Source organism: Ictalurus furcatus, chromosome 13, assembly GCF_023375685.1.
Source record: "Ictalurus furcatus strain D&B chromosome 13, Billie_1.0, whole genome shotgun sequence".
NCBI classification, from domain to species: Eukaryota; Metazoa; Chordata; class Actinopteri; order Siluriformes; family Ictaluridae; genus Ictalurus; species Ictalurus furcatus.
Window position 1 is genome coordinate 15,245,211 of NC_071267.1, and position 21,969 is coordinate 15,267,179.

Sequence of the window (21,969 nt, forward strand, 5' to 3'; positions counted from 1 at the left end):
CATAGCTCAGTTCTGTTTTTCAGCCCAACCCTTGCAGTAATCTATGTGCAGAGCAGGCAGACCACAGAAGTGTGTGAGTGTGTGAGATAGAGCGAGAGGTGGCATCCACTAGTGGCCTAGCATTAGCTTTGGGAATTATCACATTTCCCCATCCATGCTCGACTTTGTCACTGCCTAATGATAACTATCCATCAATCAGAGGGGGCGGTGCCGGCCAAATGAAGATGGATGGAATGAGTTTTTAGTGAAACGCTTGGCCAACTGAGCAAACCCGTAATTACGCCGTCAGTGGAAGTGAACCGTCTCAACAAGAGGCTAACCTTAACACATTCACACTGCTGTTAATTACAAGGTCCCTCATATGGGCAGATGCACCTCATGTAATCCCTAATCACAAGTGAATATGCGGTCATTTAGTGTGCTCTGTCGGGGGAGTGAATTTAGTTGGAATATTACAGTGTTAGCAAAAGGTAAAAAAATATATATTATTATTATTATTATTATTATTATTATCAACAAGAACAAGTATACAAATTTCCTTGATGACAGAAAAATTAGGAGGGAAAATAGGATAGGCCTAAAATCCAGTACAAAAACAAGGCTTGTTTGCTATAATAGTCTCCATCACTGATGTCTCTGCAGCTGTACACATCATCACCGAGGCTTGAAAATGTGAGGCGTTTTACGCTTAATTGCTGCAAACAAAATATTTATGTTCACTAAAAAACAAATGAGATCCCAGTCATAGTTTACTGCTCTGTGGGAAATGAAAATTGGACTGAAGTGTTTTTAATTAAATGAGTCAGGGAAACTCCGGGAAATGGCTTAATTTCATATTGAGACACATGACTTTGGGATCTTGGCAAAGCAATTAACCTCAGCTTAGCTCATTAAAAAGCTGCTTTCATGGCCAGGAGCAGAGACTTATCTGCCAACATAGGACATGAAAGAGCAAATTTGTAAATCCCAAACTCTGAAAGTAATTGCAAAGGTAGATGTTGAGGGGAGTGATAAAGTGACGCGGCCTCACCGGAACCGAAATGGGAATAAGATGTTTGTGCGAAAGCACAATGTTTTTTAAAATCGCTTAATCAGATACGCACCGCTACTGGAAATATACGTTTCGTTTTAAATGACAGGGTACGGTTCTTTGCGTTGTAATTTACGCTACGCCTAAACGGACATCGTTATTTGCACATGTTTTTGCTGTGTTCGTAAAAGGGGTTCAGAAATGGGATTCAAATAAACGAGGAGCTGTTGGCATGAGGGTGAAGTTGTATTTACGGGTCAGCACCCTGAGAGAGCCTGCGTTGTGTCTTCTAGAGCGAGCGACTGAAAGCGGACACGGGACGTGGAAAACATTCCCCGGTCACCCTGCACCCCTCCTAGTTTTCCTACCTTATTGAAAGTCCATTAGTGTCAGGCCAGAGGAGATTACTGTCACCATTTGTTTATTTAGAGATAGGACAATAATAGCTGTGGTTTGACCTAAAACAGTCTGATGTTTTACCCCCCCCCCCAACATTCATCATGGCTTTTTAATAAAATCATTTAATGGGTTAATGGCATTCAGAGATTTTTAGAAATAATTGGTCTGTGCATAAATTTGTGTGTGTGTGTGCGCACATGTGCATGTCCACTTTTGTGTTTTCCATCTGAGAAATACAGTGTGTGCCAACCGCATCAAAATAATTACACTGAGAAAAATAGAGCCAGTGTTCAGGGTGATCTAATCGAAAGGACTCGCAGAATGAATGCTGAGGAAGATCAAATCTCAGAGTAATGGAAAAAAGATCAGCGTCGAGGTTTTGTCTGCCTCCGGCATTAGAAATGCATCTCTTCGTGTATTGTTCTGTTTTACCTGTACTGGCTCAGCGATCAGGAGATGCTACACACCTTGAACAGCAACGCTTCACCCGTGATCTTAGCGGGGCAGGAGGACGTTGGACATGGATGATCGACGGTCGGGGATGCAGATTGGTTACACCGCTCCTGCTCAGTGACACCCTCCACTAGAAAGTGAACAGCATCGGAAATCTGATTAGCCCCCATTATAACGAGTGATATTTTCATCCCACCGGTTCTCGGCACTGCGTCAGTGCTCTCCACTAGTTCAGTGCCGGGAAGAGCCCCGCTCCTCTGACAGATAGTAGATATCCCAACCGTCGCTTGTTTGGACATGGCTGTCGCCGGTGACGAGCAGAACAACGGACAGCCGAGAAAATAAAAAGCAACTAAATAACGTCAAAAGATCAGAAATCAATGGGCCGGGGGAACGTGATCTGCTCGTTCCTCTCACATTTATTCCACCACAGTGTCTCTCCATGGCCACTGAAGTTGCTTTTGTTCACTCCCATAGAGATGTAACTTAAGCACTCGACTTACAGTGTCCGACTATCAGCAAAAAAAACCCAGGCTTTTACTTTAAGGTTGCTATCAGAGCGTTATTGAGTTACGTACACAGATGAGAGCGGTGCATTCATCATAATACATGTCTCCATTTATGTGCAATTTGTGATATTTGTAGAAGAACAACACAAATGACCAAGATATATATTATACAGTTCTTTCCTCATTTTGATTTTTTGTTACAACGTCCTGGATGTTAAATATGTAGGTCTACGTTATTATTTATGCGTGATTTATGGATAACACAAACCGTCGAATTGAGTCAATCATTTGAGCTTATTTTCAACTAAGCTAATAATACATGCTATAATTTTTATTATAACTCGCATTATACTGTACATGTGGTAAATTATACCACATTTTAGTTTCAGTTTATATGAGAACCATATATTTTTCACAATAAAAAAATCCAAATCTATTGTATTCTTTTGTTAGTGGTCTTAACGTTGTGGTCTATGGATTCAAGTTCTGCCCGAGTTAAGATCTGTTATAATAAATGCAGCGCTTGTCTGCTTTTGTGTTTCCCATTGAGGCCAAGACACAGACATGGGATTTAAAAAAAAATGTAAAAAAAAAATTCGCAGTTTCTGGACATTTCTCGAAGATAAATTTAATTTCTTTGCTATTTGGAGGTCTTCTTTGAAACCGCAAATTGTAATGAACACATTCAGAAACTGGAGAATAGATTTACCCTCGGCTTCAAATAAGTCAGCGTTATCGGACTCTGTCATTCGCTCCTTCCTATTTTCGAGCTGCTAATTGATGTTTTTGATGTCGGCGAGAAAATTGAGGAAAATGTCATGTGTGAACCAGCGCGGAAGTTAATAAGATTGACTGCGTTGACGGAATTTACAATGAGCAACCGAAAGGCGTATAACGAATTCGCCCGTCCATCTTTCCATGGGATGAAATTGACACCAGACCATGCATTTAGCCCTATAGACTCAACGGGGGGAAAAAATTAAAATTTGGAAGAACTTTTTGGACAAAATCAACGTCCCCCCCCCCCGTTTTTTGTTTGTTTGTTTGTTTGTTTTGGTTTGGTTTGTTTCTTCTTTCTTTTTGGTGGTTCTGCTAGGTGTCTGTAAGCAGCTGTGTGTCTAGAGGGCTCCTGCCCTGCACCAGGCCAGACAATTCGAAGGACTCATCTCCCAGGGCTACTCTCCCGCTTCAAACAATGCTCATTCTTAATGCTGTTTTGAGTTTGAAAAGCTGTAGAGCTTTCAAAAGGTTAGATTAAGATATGTCTAAGAGATGCACCAATATCAGTTAGGGTCATTGCATGTGTTTGGGTGATGTGGAACAGAGCTCAGACTCAAATCCCCTTGAATAAAAGGATTGAAGCACCTCCATGGTAGCGCCATCTTTAGCCATTTATCGAACACTGGCTGAAATCCAAGATAAAGCCGCTTCTCTCGGATATCACGCATTACTCAGTTTTAAGTTTTTTGATTAACTTTTTTTTTTCGCAGAACAATTAAACCATTTCAATATAATTGAAATGTGTGGTGTTAAAATGTAAAGAAATTTTCCTGCAAATATGTATTTGTTGATTGGCAATATGGCTCTGTGTAATGGGGTTCTGTGTTTTTAATTAGGCTGTGGATTAGCCGAGTTTGGTTCAGTGCTTCTGATTATTTTTCGCCGGCCTTTAGGGGAATGAGCTAAAACCCTAATACAGCCCGTACCCCCAAGCGCTCTTCTTTTTGAAGACACCGAAAAAAGTGGACTCCACCGGTGCTTGGCCCTCCGAGGATCGAGAGTAAGGGACATTATTCTCGGAATAGCCAATTAATTCCACTAGCAGCTATCGGTTAGCGCTTCTTCTTCTCCCAAACACACCGCCCGCCCTCCGCCCGCCATTTGAAATGCTAACACAATGAAATATTTTTCTATTGGTTGGTGTCCCTCGGCTAAGCCACTGCCGCGGGCAGAGAATTTCATCGACTGATGAGACCAGAGGCAGACGCGATAAAAAGGTTACCTGTACGTGACATACACTCCAAATGAGTAGTGCCACCTTGAACTCGAAAGTTCTATAACTTTCAGTTGACTTTTAATCGTTAGCACGCCAGCGCTCTTCTGGCCTTTCAGAGGAAGAACGAAGGACATATACGTGATTGTTTTATTGGACGTTATATCGGTTTTATCGCAAGTTCTACTTACCATTAAACGTATACATACATATACTATAAGGGGAAAGGTTTGTGTTTCAGTGTATTTATTCATTTATTGAAAGTTGTCATTACTTTTGCAGAGATAAAACTACTTTTTAGTACTTGCAGTCAATCCAGTAATATTGCATGTATACAATGCAGCAGATATTATTATTATTATTATTATTATTATTATTATTATGCTTTTGTTTGAAGAACTATTTAAAACTAAATTAGCTTGCTTGCTTACTTTAATCGAAAATAATAATAGAAAGGATTTAGCATTAATAGTAATAATAATTGTTTACATTAATAAATATAGTTTAATATAAATACAAGCACAGGTAAAATTCTGAAAATAATAAAAATAATAATAATACAAATAACAATAATCATTGTTTCTTTTACTATTATTCTATTAGTACTATTAATATTAGTACTTTCTTAACATTTTTATTTTGTAAAGATTTTTTTGCTTGTGCGGAAAACATGGCATTCATTTGTTACTAATACGCCAGCGTAACGCTCCAACGCCTCTGTCTGTCTTTCATTGGAATATTTCAGCAGTGAGTGTGTGTCTTTCTGTAGCCGGTGCGTTGCGTTTCAGCGGTATTGTTGAACGTGTCACACACAAGCACCTGAGGGCTGATAAAGCAGGAAGCTCCGAGGAGAAAATCAGCTCATCCTCACACTGCTGGTTAAAGATAGGGCAGAGTTACACGCCCCAACTGCCCCGCAGTGGAGCCAGCAACATATAGACCCAGCTGCACTCCCCATACCACACACACACACACACACACACACACACACACACTGTCTACAAGCAGAGAAGCAGGTGGCTCCCAATTCATGACAGCATGCCATTAGAAACGGCGGGCCTGTTGATCAATCCAGCCGACGTGACAGGTTTGCCGTGAGGCCCAGGCTCTTTGAGCAGCATTGCCGCAGCAGCTCCCGCTCTCTCTCTCGCTCTCGCTCTCTCTCTCTCTCACCCTCCTCACTAATTGGTGAAAGTTGCTCTATATGCTTGTGGCACTGGGCTCTTTTCAACCTTGTCGGCTTCTCCTTCTTCCTTAGCTCCTGCCTCTCCCGTCAGTGCACTATATGTTTTTCCCTCCACGATGGAAGTGATAACTTTTACTGCGATACTGCAAGTGGGTTAAATATGACGTGTGTGCTGGAGGCGTTGTTCCTTCTGTTTCGCTGTATTATTTCTGTAGTGCAGAGGACTGATAGCGATTCTCTGCAGCAGAGCACAGAAAAGAAGAGCCACGTACCTATTTCATGTAATGGTATAAACATGATGATGTGCTGTTAGTGATGATACGTTAGTATTTCAGTTTTATTCTGCATTAACTTGCAGGGAAACGTAAATAAATAACATGTTCTGCATCTTCTTTTTTTTAAAGAAAAGAAAAAGTGGGAGACATGTTCAAACAATTTCTCATTCTGCTCCAGTGCAGACTGTCATGTTCCAGCGTGGTGTTTAAACACACTCTCATCTCCTGTCTCCTGTTACGTGCTTAACACCCCCTCTTTGACTCCATTCATAACTAAATAAATTAATGTGAAGGGGGAAAGAGAAACACACAGTAAATGTTTAACTGTCTCCTATTTGTCATCTGTTTAGGCTTCTTAATTACACACACACACACACAGCTTAGCACTAACACTCGGTGCCATGGCACACTCCTCTTGAGATTTGAAGCCCGAGCACAGGCAGTGTCCTCTCAATGATTAATTTAGTTGTTAATATTTAATATTTATTTTAGCAAACCCCTGTAGGCTAGATAAGGACTTGTGTGTAAACTTGAGCTCTTTTACCTCCTCTGTTTACAAAAGCACTTGTTGAAATCCATTTAGCAGCCGTCTCTTAGAGGAGGGATGTGAAAGGCAGAAAGGCAGTTTGTGTTTCAGGTGCAAATTGATATTTTTATATAGTAATTATAATCTATGCAATAAAAATGCATACATATGTGTGTGTGTGTGTATATATATATATATATATATATATATATATATATATATATATATATATATATATATATATATGTGTGTGTGTGTGTGTGTGTGTGTGTGTGTGTGTATATATATATATATATATAATATTACATAATCATTATATATTTATAAAATTACTATGCTTTATTTGTTTTCTTCTTCTTTTTAAAAAAATTTAAATTAATATAATTTTGGAGTTATAAATGATGAGCGGGTGAAATGTTTTTGTTCTCTTTTCTTGTGTCTCCACCCGGTGGCACAGGAGAGGTCTTAATGACGGTGTTTATTGTAAATTTGTGCCCTTACGATTCACTATTCTTCCTCTCATTGCTGCAGTGTATTGTGCACAGAGAACAGAATTTTTACACTTCCTGAATTTGAATGCTGACATTTTTAGATTGGCGTCGATGCTCCTAGCCGTGTGTGTGTGTGTGTGTGTGTGTGTGTGTGTGTGTGTGTGTGTGTGTGTTTTATTTCTGCTGCCATGGAGCTTTGCGTTGGAGGGATGTCTGAGTTGAGTTGTGTGTGCTGTTTCTGAGGTTCGCTTAACGCACAGTAGGTGTAAATTGGGCGGCCGCGGTTCTGGAGGTGGAGGAGAAAAGTCGTTCATGCTGAAGCCGGGGCTCGGCTCAGCGACCGGTTGAATGGAAGGCCGAAGGAGAGGAATCGGGGCTTCTTTTTCTTTTTTTTTTTTTTTACTGCTCCCTCTCCAGCTCTGAAGTGAGAAAGGAATCAAAGCAGCTTGTTTTATGTGGCTTGTGCAAGACTTTGAAGTCCCCGAGTCACCTACAGCACTCACTTCATCAAGTTCACTAGTGTCTTAATAGCAGATCAATAAGTTTCAAAGTTGGAGAGTTAATTTGATACTAGTGCTGATGTGATCATGCTGTGCCGGCAACCACTCACTCGCACCTCTCTGCCTCTCCTCCAGCCGCTTCACACACACAAACACACACACACACTCTCGCGTGCGCACATCGCATCTATTTCTGCCGCTCTCGGTGCACATTAACAGGCGGCGTCTTTTCATCTCAGCTCGCACTTCCTTACTTGACACTGATTCAACACACAATTTTAAAGCTTTAAAAAAATTTTTAAGAGTGGTGCCTTGTATTTCAGAATTTTCTATATTTTTATATTTTCTATGATTTTCTATATTTTCTGGGCTCGTATTGATTCAAGATCTGTAAGATATATTTTTGCCAATTATAGTGTAAAATAATAATATGCAATTAACATAAAAATGAATTGTTAAAAGAATTCTTCTTATGTGAACAATTTCACAAATACCAGCATGTGCATATATATATATATATATATATATATATATATATATATATATATATATATATATATATATATATATATATATATATATGTATGTATAAATTCTTACAAAAATGTATAATTATTTAATAAAACAATTTATTTAATATAATAATAATAATCATAATAATAATAAAATTAATGATTATAACAATTCCGATTGGTTCTCCACTCTGCATGTCAGTGTATGTACAGAATTTCACAATATAAAAGCGTTTCTGCAAAAATTCCTTATATATTACATATATAACGTTTGACATTTTTTTTTAACATTAAATAAGGCACATTTTTTGTGCTTTTTGTTTTTCAACCATTTGAAATTCCAAATTGTTTTCAGAAGATTTCAATTCAAAACAGGACAAACAAAAAGGAAAAAGAAAGAAGACCCCGAGTGCGTCTCTCTCACGATCGTCAGGGTTCGAATGTAAAAGAAAACACTACAGAAGACCTGAAAGCAGCTCCTAAGCGGCTTTTCTCGTTTTTGCTGGTCGTATTGGTAAACCTGAGCCGGCGGCCTCATAGCAGCTCCACCAGAACAAAAGCCCAATTTAGTGTGTTCATCTGAGGGTGCTAATGGTATTAGGAGAGCGACGGGGTGGTCAGCAGGAGCGCCGAGCTCTAAGGTGAAGCCACAGCTTGACCCGCGCCCGTACCGATTCACCGCTCCGATAGCATTAGAGCCGTCACATCTGTCATTTCTCAGCCCCCCGTCCTGCGCCTTTTCAATCCACTGTTTATTCGCCTATTTTTCAGAGCAAAGAGTGGAGAAAAAAAATATTCGGATTTTGGAAAGACGATTGTTTTTGATAAGGCTTGTGATGATGCGGGCGAAAGCCGCCGGAAGACTTGCGTTGAAGTTCAGAAAGACTCGAGAGTAGACTTCATTCGCCGATCTTAAACTTACTTAAACTCGCTCTTATTCCTAACACGTCAAAAACACAGCTGTGATATTTGCGTGTTGCTGCGCGTGTTTCGGCTGCATGCGTTTGTTACTGATGGAGCGCGCGGCAGAAATTGAGCTGGATTAAATGGCACATTACTTGGCTAATTTATCCAAGGCACTGTCTAAGGTAAGATGTTCTCGATGAAGTCATTGTATTGTAGAATTCCTGCAAAATATGAACAATGATTAAAAACGAAGCTTTTTGGGGTTTTTTTATTTTGATTTTTTTTTATCATATTTTTTATGAAACGATGATAAATTTGTGATTAGCAGCTGCGCGTGCGAGAGTGTGTGTAGAATGTGTGGAATTGGGTTTGTGGACGAGGTGAGGAAAGTGTGTGTGGTTTGGTTTAGTGCTGTCTGTGTGGTCCATGACGATCACAATGAAACACTCCAGAAGAGAAAAATCAGGCCTGCCGTTTCAGATTAATGCTCCGTCTTTTTTTTCTTCTTTTTTTTCATAATTATTTCATAACCATTTATCAAGCGGTTCATCCGATTCTTTCATGTTCATGGTGTGATTTGCTTGCTGATTTCCCCGTGAATAGAATCATTTGTAATGTTTCAAAAATGACTGTCTGTGAAATGAAATTGCAGCCCTTTAAGGTTACAGACTCGGGTTGTAGAGGTGTTAGTGAACGTGTTCAAACTGTTTTTATGCACTTATCAAAAATACCCAGAATGGTAGAACAGTATTTTGTCCTTTTTTTCTTTTCTTTTTCTGCCTATATTCTCCTTCACACAGAAAATAAAATGTTGACTCAATAAAAGTCTATTAAACGGGTTTATTATCTTCTGAGTGCTGCATAAAAAAAAAAAAAAAAAAAAAAAAAAATGATAGTCTTTTTCTTTAAATTGTTGAAAGAAAAAAAAATCAGGCAGATTTAGTCCCTGTCAGTCAGAAATAATTGTGTGCTTAATCTTGTCCCTGATGGATGACTTGGAGTTCAGCAACGGGCCAGCTCCAATGACAAATACAATATTAATATTCATTAACTGCTTTGACAATGCTAATTTTGATGCAGTAGTAAAGGGCCTTCCAAAGTTAGCGGCCAAAGCATCAGAGCTGCGCAAGGCGGCAAGATAATTTGTGCTGGTTTACTGAGCTGAAAGCGTTTAAAGTCTTAAACAAAAAAAAAAAAAAAGGCTAGGTAGCACAAACGAAATAAAAGAGAAAGGGAAAAAGTTCAGACGCATTGGAAGGCAGGGCTGCGGAAGTAATACGATCAAGAGACCACTGCGAAAATTTGACACCTCCGATGCTGCATCTTTGAGCAAATATTTTCCTTTTTTTTTTTCAAGCGAAAAAGTTTCAACAAAAAAACCTAACGTAACATGGTAAGTCAGCACATTCTCAGTTTTTGTTTAATCTTTTTGATCTTTTCAATTATCGCCATTTGAAGATCAATGGTGATTTTTTTTTCCTGCTATGGTTAAAAGGCTCACAGCGGTGGCACGGCGTTTGGTCGGATCACGGCTTTAAGAGTGGGCTTCCTCACTTCCAGCCATCAGTTGCCCGTGCTTAATTTTCCTATTGCTCATCTTCCAGAAATCAGCGTGGCTTGTTTTAGTTGTCAGTTTTTAGCATTTTATTGCTGTTGATTTTGGGCTGTTTTGCGCTTTGACTTTATGGTTGGGTGCTTTTTTTTGTTTTGTTTTGTTTTTGTGCTTTTTTTTGTTCTCCTTAAAGATTACTGGGACTCGCTTGCAAGTTGAAAAGCTTAGCTTCCATGTGCAGAACTCTTTTGTTGATAAATGTCAGTTTGCCTTTTTTTTATCCGTTTCTGATGGCTTGTGTCCCCACATCAAACTTTGTGCGTGGTGAGGCGAGCGGGAGCGTGGGGCGACGTGCCGAAGTGTCCGCATCCAGCCGCTCCGAGTCGCATCGGATTACTCGCTCTGACTTTTCCTGCACTCCTTTTTCCCCTGCTTTTGTGTTTTATTTTTCCTGCCGCTGTGAATGGAGCGTGGCGTTAGGGATTAATGACATGACGAGGGACACCCTGCTGCTTGAGTTTAGCCAAGTTAGGGCAACTCCTATAGAAGAGGCTCGAGTAGCGTTCTGCTCTGCGAGCTGCGGAAACCAGGAGAGCCCCTCTCTCTTTTCCTCGGTCTTTTTTAAAAAAATAATAATTTGGGTTGTTCTTTCAACATTGCCGAAAAAGAGAGATGGATACAAAAGGGCTTATTAAAGGAGATATGAAGATGATCGAGGGGAAGAGAGAGAGAGGGATCTTCTCTTCTCCCTGAGAGCGAGTGAGGGCGCGAGGGAACAGGTTGAGTAGCGTGGTAGCCGAGTGTAGCTCCGGGGCTGAAGGTGCAGGTTCCCGCTCTGTAACGGGTTCAGGACGCGGCCGGGCCGGGCGAGTGGGAATGCTGTATATCGGAGTGTGTTGTGTTATCGGATGGAGGAGATCAGGGCTGCCGGGCTGCTGCAGATGAGGTGCTGCCCTCCAGTGGATTAGCAGATGACATGGTGAGGTGCATGTTGTAGTCAAAGCGCTCGGGCGAGTGTCAGCATGCTCGTTTTAACCAGGAACCAAGCAGCATCAGGACCCCATCCCATATAGAGCTTTTTAAATGGTAAGACGTTATTTTTATACATATTTTCCTGCTTATTCGAAACAATACCTTTCATTTGATCAATTTTCCCTTTTTTTTTTTTTTCACCTGCCAGTTATTTTTCTCGTTTTCGTTGTCACTGATATTTAGCCATTTATATCACTTAAGTTGATAGTGACAGCTTGACAATATTCTATAATGAACGGCTGCTCTGTTTGATTGTCCTGTCAGGCGCATTCATCCAGCTTTTTATAAAGACAAGAATGGTGCGCAAAATAGTTGAAGACATTACATCTTTTCAGGGGGGGAAAAAAACAATAAAAAACTTTTTTCCCCAAATATATGTTTTAATACATTTATTAGCACTTATACTTCAGTTATTATTTGCAGATATATTATTGACAATTTTATTACATTCAATTTGTAATAGGTGTAATATTTTAAGAGAGAGATATGTATGTGTATATATATATATATATATATGGAAATAATAAATTGTTGTTATATATGAAATGTTATATATTACATATGAAATAATGTTTTTTTTTGTTTGATTACATACTAAAATATTCTTGTACAATTACCAGTAATGATTATGAATTCTAGACAACATTCAGTTATTATATTTTCAGCATTTATTTAATTCAAGTTTATTATAATTTTAGTGTGAAAATATGTTTACATTACTTTGAATTTATTTAAATTATATTCTTAATAATAATAAGAATATATATATATATATATATATATATATATATATATATATATATATATATATATATATAACAGATATTTTTTTAACTTTTCTTTTCATAAACCCAGTTTTCCATATACATAGGAAAATGTTTGGGTTTATGAAAAGAAATATTGAAAATATGTTTCTTCTCCTTATTACTATTATTATTATTATTAGTAGTAGTAGTAGTAGTAGTAGTAGTAGTAATAATAATAGTATTGTTATTATTGTTGTTGTTGTATTATGAATATTATACAACTCTTTTATTAATTGTGTATTTCTGCATTCTACGCTAAATTGCATAAATCTTAAATCATGTGTAAATCTCGGGAATTTTATTTCGCTTTGCGTTTATCTTATTTGTGTAATCATGTGTGTGAAAGTGCTGGGTGCCTGTGGGCTGACGGTCAGTAGCGCTCAGGCTGGCAGTTTGCTGTAGAATCGGCGAGCGTGATGAAGGTGTGTGTGCGAGTGTCAGGCGTCTGAATGGAGAAAAGGATTGAAGGCAATTAGCTGCCACGCTGCTGCCGTTCTTTCACTCGTCACACTGCAGCCTGCTGCTTTTGTGTGCAGTGTCTGAGACTTTCCCAGGACTCAGCTCGGGCGTTAAAGGCCTCAGGACGGCGGCCAAACGCCAGCCGAGAGCTGGACAGCAAGTGAGACAAAAGAGCAAATTTTAGTAGCGCTTAAAATATTTCAGCACTGAAGAACATTTTCTCCTCTTTAAATTTCCCCGTCATCATTTGTTTCCGTTCTGAGAAGAATAGACGCATATTAAAATGATCTGATGAGGAGATTTCTTTTTTTTTAATGTAATATATATATATAATTACCTTACTAACATTTGTAATAATTTTTTCATATTAATTTCCTGAGTAATTTTGCCTGCTGATATTTTCGCATATTTGAAACGGAGTTTTTAAAAAGACGTATAAAAGGAATAAGCTGTGATGTAGTGGTGTGAGGACGTGGAAACCACGGTCTCGATCCTGCGTGGAGGAAAGTGCACACAGCAGCCGCTGCATTTTTACAGGAATTATTCCAGCACCATGAAGTTTAAATGAGTGTGTGTGAAGGAAGATAAAGGAGGAAATGTGGTCGGTTCACCCATTTAGAAAGGAGGGAGAAGCAAGAACCCACGTCTGTGTCAAAGTGGAGACAAATACCTTTTTCTGCTCTGTCCCCCCCTCTTCCTTACACACACACACACACACACACACACGGCGAGTGTCAGAATTACAGTGTTATGTGACTACATGCCACACTTTGCTGATCTTGCCCTCTCCTTGTGGATGTTGTTGTGTCTTCTTTTCTCCTGCCTTTTTTTCTCTCTCTCACTCTCTCTTTGTCTCCTTCGCTCCCCTTGCTCACTTTGCCTTGTTGTAGCCGAGGCTTTTCAAGCTGCTGGGTTTTGGGCATCCTGCAGGCAGTTTAGAGCCCACACACAAACACATACCGCTTACACACACAAAATAAGAAGTTAATTTTTTTTTCTTCTCTCTCTCTGTCTATTTTTTTTTTTTAACAATTTGTAGGATTTTTTTTTTTTTTCAGAAGTTTTTTTGCTTGTGGGAAAATCTGCAGTGGCATAAACTCACATAGGCTTTTTATTATTTTTTTGCTCACATGCTTTCATATCTTTTTTCTTTTTTTTTTCTTTTTTCTTTTTTTTTTCCTAACCATTTGAAAGTTTGCTTGAGGAGCGAGCCGGGCTGGCCGTTAAAGAGGAATGGGCTGAGTTGAGCCGAGCCATGTGAAGATGGAGAGAGGTGTGTGATGAGGTTGAGGAGTTTTGGGCCTGACCGGGCATCCTGAGACCCGCTTCCCGCCCTCCTCGACGCTAAATATCATCCCTGGCAGTATAGCGCGTTGGTGAAGTTGCTTTTTTGGTGAGGGACACACATGCGTCCGCTTAAACACAAAAGGAGTTCTGGGGCAGAAAACAGGGCTGAAAAAGAAAAAAGGGGAAGAAAAGGGAGGAAGAAAAGGAGGCGTGCAGTTTGTTGCTGGCTGTAGCAACGGAGCGAAGTTGTAAAGGGGAGGGGGCCGTGGTTATGAACCTGAGGGAAGGCCTGGCGTTGGGGCTGGATGAAGGGGCTGAGAAGAGAGCAACGCTGCCCTCCAGCCTCTCTCTGCTCCAACAGGCCCGCTGCTGGCCGCTCACTCTCACTGCCTGGGTGAGTACTCATCATTCCGGAGCTTTAGTACTTATTTTAGGATCATTTACACCATTTCTGAGGGATGTCTCTGTGTATCTGTATTTGTATATCTGTAAACGTGTCTGTGTGTGTGTGTGTGTGTGTGTGTGTGTGTGTGTGTGGGAGGAACTGAATGTTTTTTGAATCATAGGGCACATGTACCATTGTGCTTATTGCATTTGTGTAATATAAATGAGTAAATAAAAATAAGGCTTTCATGACACAAATAGATTATTTGATTATTACGCATTATATAAATATAATGCAATTATATTTATTCATTACCATCTGATCAATTCTCTCACAGCACTAAATATTAAAGCTAAATGTATCTGTGCAGCTGTCAGATTCCCATAATCACCAGTATCTTCATTCGATCGTAATTTTAATTCGAATTCAGTGGAGTGCTGGTGCTTTTATTTCTCTCTCCATATTTCAAAAAAAATACAATTTGTGTGTACCATGATATTAGTTTGTAAAATCTAATTTCTCAGAGAAATTCGTAGAAACTAATCCTAAGACATCTTATTAAATATTAGTAAAGTGCCAGCTTTAATAACTGATAACATTTTATTTATTTTATTTTTTATTTTTGTCATAAACATACCATGGATAACAGAAATTGAGGCCCTTAAATTATTAGAGAGCTTTTTTCAGATGTTCTGTCTGGTCTTTGACCCAAAAAGCCACGTGGCTGCTCTGTAAACTTTAAGAACTGCATTTTGATAACTGATTTAATATCCTATTCTTAACACGTTTCTCATACTCCCACTCGGTTCTAGTTGAGAGTGCACGGGACTCTCGTGTGCATACTCGGCATGTATGCGAGTGTGTTTTCTGCATCGTGTCCCTCTGTGTGCTTGGATGCGAGCCACTGGCATGTTCACTCCTTCAGTTCAGGTCTCTGGCAGCGTTTCCTGCTAGCTCTGGAATTTGCAGGCCTGAGAGTCCCCCTATCCATCACAGCGCTGTCAGCCCCCCCACCGCAACCCAAACCGCAACCTCACCACAGCTCATTAGGGCCCGCAGGCCCTACTGACAACTCATCAGATCATGACATAAAACAGGGAGAAGCTCCCGGGCCCCTGGGGGACCACAGGGTCACCACCTTCACATTTAGGCTTTAAATTGCTGTGCAAGGTGCCACTGAGTGGAAACGCAGTGCAAACAGCTTGTCTTGATTCGTCCACATCGCTGTCCCTCATCCCTCTGCTTTTGACATGTCTAATCCACTGCTCTGCAAAATATCCTGTTGATATTTCACAGTATTATTTGACCAGAATAGTCATCCGATACCAGATCCGTTAGTTGTCTTCTAGCACGTTCAGTCGGGATTTTATGTGCGACCTCACTTGACAGATGCACCAGTGAAACGAGTGTGACAAACAGGCCTCTCCACACTCTCCATTCAAACAGCCTGGCCTTTGTAGGACCACCTCGAGGGGTCACGACCCCAAGCATGAACTGTCATTCACATTACGTTGGCGAGAATGAGCATCGGCGCTCCAAACACACTCACACTTTCTTAGACAGGTGTCATAAACACTGTCTGACAAACATCTATCCTGAAAGCAATTTTATTTCATTTGGTTTCATTTCCAGTGAACCTTTTAATGATCTTTTTTTAAAAATTTTTATCCCTGTCAGTGATGCTAGTTGTGGGAGGTACTGACAAACGCTTGAACACACCACTTTGCTTTGCAGATGATATCAATACGACGCCTCCATATTTCTTTTCTTTCACACACCAGTATTAGTGTGCGTCTCAATCCTGAAGTAGGATTGTGAGAAAGCTGCTGTGGTGTTTGTGTGCTGTGTGTGTAGGTGGTCTTCTTCACTCCCTACAACTGCTAGAGACAATTAGCCATGTCTGGAGGAACAGTGTGAAGCCGTCATATAATAGCAGAAGGGGTCAATATGCCAAACTTAAAGTGGGGCTTTTCTAAAGACTGAGGATTTAATGGAGTTGAATAGTCCTCTGAGAAGAGAGTTTGCAGGATCTGATTGTATAATATGAGACAACTGATTTATCCACCTGCCTTGTTATTTTTGTGTGTGTGTGTGTGTGTGTGTGTGTTTGTGTTTATGTGTGTGTGTGTGTGAGTGTGAAAGAGAGGAATCAAAAGCAATGATGTTAGGAGCAGATGTTAATGAGTAAAAGTTATATTTCATTAAAGAAATGTTTTAAGAATTGTTTATATGTATATCTTAGCTATGCATAAATTACATGAAAGGTCAGTGAGGATATTGGAGCTGTATCTTGACCCAAGTTCACAAATCTTAAATCTTGCCCTACTTAATGTCACGCAGGAGCTGTTTGGGCTTTGTATTTTTTTTTAAAGAGGTGTACTTCCAGTTCTCAGGTCTCCTCTGTCCCAGTAGTGTTTTCAGGGCCATGTTTTTGTGTGGCGAGAGTATAACTGTAGCCAGCGCTCCAGATAAACGGAATGTCTCCCTATTAAACGTGGGGCGTTTGAAAGGGCGCCTGTTAGGCCCGCACTGACTGTGATGTAAATCATTTGGCTTGTCTCTGGGTGAATGTGGCTGCAGTGGATAGCCATTTGGAACTGTCTCTCAATGGAGAGCCTTGGACAAAAGAACTCATTTAAATGGCTACTAAAGCCTTTCAGCACAGGGAGAATTGACAACATTCTTTCACATCATTATGGAGGGGGAGGTTATGGGTGGACCAGGGCATTGCTGCCTCAATGGCAAACTCATCAGCTGTGTTTGGCAGCTGTCATCACCACATCTCTTTTTCTGATTATGGGATTTAATAATAATAATAATAATAATAATAATAATAATAAAATGAAACACTCCCAGGCCTTCTATTTCCAAATTTAACAAGTTGCCTCTCCATTCTTAACGCTCATTTTTTTCCCCTTTCTATGGTCTTTCCTTCACTAACTCTCTCCCCAGCCGTGGCTGTGCTCAGGACCCTGAATGAGTCCCCAGAGCCCTTTTTTTTCACCCAGCAGCTCTGCTCAGTTCATTAATCTTTCATTGGGAATATGGTGGAGTGGAACCCCCCCCCCCCCCCCCCCACAACGTGGCCTCTCTTTCTTTCTCGCTCTCTCGATCTTTCTCTAGCTGAGGGGGCCCTAGCTGAATGCTTTAACCACTCAGACCCAAGCTGTAGTCAACCTTCAACATGCAAGGTCTCTCCTTGGCTAAATGCGGGGGGGAGTGACTCCAAGAGATTAGCCCGAACAAAAGGATGGCTTGTGTCCGCTTTCAAAAAGCCTGTACACGCAGTCGCTGTCATTGTTTCATGAGCGTTTTAACTACTTTGTGACAACCCACATGGCCATCCCTCACAGCATCTCACTGGGGACCTGATTCGACTTGTCGAGTCACAAGAGGAGAAAATAACAAGTTATTACATGCCCTTCCATGCCTAACTAGGGCAGGTGAGCAGAAGTTACTGAATCACCTCTTGCTCCTCATCAGCTTCCCGAGGCTGTGTACTGTAGACGAATAAAAGGATCGTGGGTGAAACGGCAGACTGTAATTCGCGTGCAGGCTGCGGTGGGGCCTGTCTAATCTACAGCGGAGCCATAATCTGGTTAGGTAGAGTGTGCTGGGAATCCGCTAATGCCAGGCTATGCTTCAGCACCCCTCTGCTCAACTGTAATCTTGGGTAATTGAAAATGGGGCCTGTGCCACTTAGGAGCACAAAGAGCAGATTACATAGCTAAAACCAATTTGGCCACAACGCAGAAATGGATTTTCTCGACCTCCCCTCCCAGTATTTTCTAAAGCAAACCCTCCCCAAAAACCAGAGCCTGGAGGAACTGGAGGGGAAGAGGAGGGGGACAGGGACGTTCGGGGAGCTCTGAGCAGGAGGCACAGGAAAAGGGGGAGCTGAGAGGGAGAGCAAGATAAGTAGGAGACTTGCGGGCTGCTGCTGTTGGAGTGTGTTTGGATTGCCTGCCATTTTGTTTATTAGGTGGTTTCCCTGATAGTGCTCGTGATGATAGCTTTGGGCAAAGCCGTGGATGAGAGGGGCGTATAGTGTAACCAGCAGCCATGGGGGCTTTTTCGGTGTCAAATGTCTGTTTCAATATCCTGTGGCCCTGCAGCTCTGCACAAGTGTTTTTCATTTCAAACCTCACTATGCTGAACACAGGCCTGTGGCTGGAGTGGAGTCAGCAGGCTTGGTTTGATAGCGTAGCATTTAGTTGGTTCCTGACAGACTTGTAGCACAATTCTAATTATTATACATATTAACACCTTGTTCTCTTCTCTTTCTTCTTTCTGTCTCTTTAGTCTAATAAGGTCCCGGTGGTACAGCACCCTCACCATGTGCACCCGCTTACGCCTCTGATCACCTACAGCAATGAACACTTCACGCCGGGGAACCCTCCTCCACACCTACAGACAGACGTGGACCCCAAAACAGGTAGGAAAAACAGCCACATGCACATCCAGTCCATTGAAGTGATGGCACTGCTAATCCAAAACCCACCTCAAATGCATGATAACATCAGCCTCAAAGCAAAAGTCAAAAGACCTGTATACTGAATATAATGAAAAGAATATGTATGCTTATAGAAAGATAGGAGCATGGGCTAGACTTACCTCTTTTACCTTAGGGGTCAGAGAGAGGGCTCGCGTTTATATTACTCCTTCTGCACTCATATTTTCTTAAACTGTCAAGGTACAGCTCTTTCTTATGAACTGAACAAACAATCCGATTCTGAAGCGTTGCCATTTCTGAATATTCACAAAAAGTACTGGTTTCTGTAATAAACTTCAGCACCACCACTGGTTTTTCAAAGCGCACACATTATGTATCCATAGCCAACATGTTCTGCTGTGTTTTGAGGTAACTGTTGATGATCCTCATCACAGAGCCAATAAGGATTTAGAGGCTGTTTAATGGACCGTGTAACCGTTTAATAGAGCTGCTTAATTGAGTTTAGCTTTTTATTCATTAACAAGCGGTATTAAGACCCTTGCCTGAACTTGCATGTGTGCTGCAGTGCTACATCTGCCTGCTTTCCTTCTTCTCAGCTTCAGAGACATTAACCCCCACCTCTAACACATTGTCAAATGCCCGTTATTTACGTATTTAATGGTTTTTGACAAATCAGCTTCATTCATTGCTAGGCGGTGCCATGAGGCCTATATTAGTAAGCAGTAGTTACTGTGACACTGAAACACTTGGCATGTTTTTGGATGTAATTCCTAGGCCCAATCGTTCAGATTAAATAAGATCACTTGTAGATTTTCTGCAATTCTTTAGGAACATGTTCTCATCTCATCTCATCTTGAGTTCGAATGAGTGCGGTAAGAGGTTCTTGATGTTGAAGTATTTCAAAGTCCCTTCCTTTACAGCGAGATTGCACTGAGTCAGATATGCAGGGTCCACCTAGTGGCTGGAAAGCTGAGGTCTGACCTGAATTCTGATGCTAATTTCTGAGCCTGTCTCAGCACACAGAGCATTTCCCAAAACACAATTATCTCACATTATTAACCCTCTGACACAACAGACAAAAGTGACAGCTTACTGCTGTTTTTTCTTCTTGTATTTCTCGGCGCAGCACTTTGCGACTGCCTCCACAAGCTTTGATCAAAAAATGTGCTATCACAGGCTGTGTTATACACAACTGTTTATTCTTCTCCTCTTGCTCTCTCTCTCTCTCTCTCTTTCTCTCTCTCTCTCACTGAACACCTTTTAGTGATATCTACTGTGTACAGTTTGTATGATTTTAACCCTCTAATGTCAGGACAAGGAGATGAATATCTTGACAACGTGCATCTTTTGTTTCTCTGAAATGTCCTTGCAGGAATCCCAAGGCCTCCACATCCTTCAGATATATCTCCGTACTACCCTCTGTCACCTGGCACTGTAGGCCAGATCCCCCATCCGCTAGGATGGTTAGTACCACAGTAAGCACACCATTTTATTCCTCTTTTTATGTCTGTATGTCCTTTTCTCTGTGTGTCCTGATTTGTCATATCAGCAGTATTAAATCTCAGTAATGATGTCATAGTGTACAGTATCGGATAGCTTATGTAGACATCTTAAAGTCATTTCCATAATCTGTGCCTGTTTCTCTGACATGGCTAATTCTGCCACTGCTGTACCTTATACCGTGTGTGTGTGTGTGTTAAAGCAGTTTAAGACTTGTGCATGGTCAGATTAAAGCTCTCTTCCACTACGCAGTTTATACGTTACAGTAAAACACCTCCGAGACCCTCTTTCTTCCTCCCCTGAACCCTAAGTTGTTTCTTTGTGGCAAACGCTATTTTGCATGTCTCTGTATTGTCCGATTAGAGTAATGAACTGTGATTGCCCGTCTTTTACCCACAATTCCACATGGGGGCTCTCCCCTGGTAACTCTTGTCAACACTTGTTAATATGACAAAAGGCTACAAATTAAGCTCTGTTAATTTAATGTTTTCTCACCACGATCTAAATACCGAGAGAGGCCCCAAGCACAGCCACGGTCCTTTGATTTGCTGCACTTTATTTTGGTATAAATTTACATTCATTATTGTTTGTCTTTGGATGTGTAGACCTCAATTAGCGTGATGGCTCCATTAAAGGGCCTGGTGCTTCGTCTTTAATTATCACAACAAAACACCTAGTTCCAGCTCAGGGAAGAGGGGCCTCCGTCGACACCAAGCACAGGGTTATGAAATTTAATTAGCTATTCCTATCAGATTTGTGGAATTCAAATTGTTCGGCGTTTGCTTCCCTTTGATCGGCACTCTGCAATCCCCTAGATTTTTGTCACGATCAAATGAGAATAAAGCAGTCTGCATGGAGAGAGAAGCTTTTTTCACCCCTTTTTTTTAATCCCCTGCTTTACCTTCATCCCTTTCTTCTTTTCCCAGGCAAGGTCAACCGGTTTACCCAATCACAACGGGAGGTTTTAGACACCCCTACCCAACTGCCCTCACTGTCAACGCATCCATGTCAAGGTGAGTTGCGCCCTGGGACAGCGCACATGAACTGAATATTATCTAGACTTAGATATAGCACATGTCAAACTTGCTGTGCACTTTCCCTTAAGAAGAGGCTGCTCATGCCTCAGCACTCAGAAAGCCAGTACCCATCATGCTGTGCTCTCTATTCAAATATTAATTATTGTTATTACTTTATAATGAGATCCCTGAAGAGCGTTTATCCCCGATGCACGTTACAGAATATTATAGACTGTGAATGTCTTCTCTGCTGTTTAGATAGAAAAATAAATAAGCCAATGAAGGCATTGCTGAGAAGTAGAGGTTGCTGCTTTTTTACACTGCTTGTGCTTTTGAGATTTGTGGAGACCATTAAGAGTACACAAACACACCCAAGGGAGAATTTATAGTGCTGTGTGTGTCACTGCAATCATTCCACAGGGATTCTCAGATGCTTAGTAGAAGGACGAGTTAACTACAGATGACAAATCATCTTATTGTGGTGTTGTTATTATTATGTCTTGTGTTAAAAACCAAAAGAGGTGCAAAAGAAAACCTGGCTCCCTCCGCCCACTTCTCCACCCCCCCCCCCCCCATCCTTCCCTTGTCCTGCTGCACGTCACCCACAGTTCACAGATGATGGTGATGATGATGATGGTTTTGATGATGATAAAAGAGCTTTGAAAGGCAGAGAGGCAGGTCTGGTTTATAGTTTGGAGA

General features: G+C 40.8%; 1 protein-coding gene across 12 annotated transcripts in view; it reads left to right on the plus strand.

Moving 5' to 3' along the window:
* tcf7l2 (transcription factor 7 like 2) overlaps positions 1 to 21,969 on the plus strand; it is an 83,429-nt gene that overhangs the window by 48,278 nt on the left and 13,182 nt on the right. For all 12 annotated transcript variants that reach the window (XR_008387581.1, XM_053640752.1, XM_053640753.1 and 9 more), the window contains exons 5-7: positions 18,604 to 18,736; positions 20,127 to 20,229; positions 21,181 to 21,267. Coding sequence is in view for 11 of the 12 variants with exons in the window: in XM_053640752.1 (XP_053496727.1) it covers positions 18,604 to 18,736; positions 20,127 to 20,229; positions 21,181 to 21,267 (323 nt within the window). In the remaining variant the exon portion in view is untranslated. The remainder of the gene's footprint in view (positions 1 to 18,603; positions 18,737 to 20,126; positions 20,230 to 21,180; positions 21,268 to 21,969) is intronic.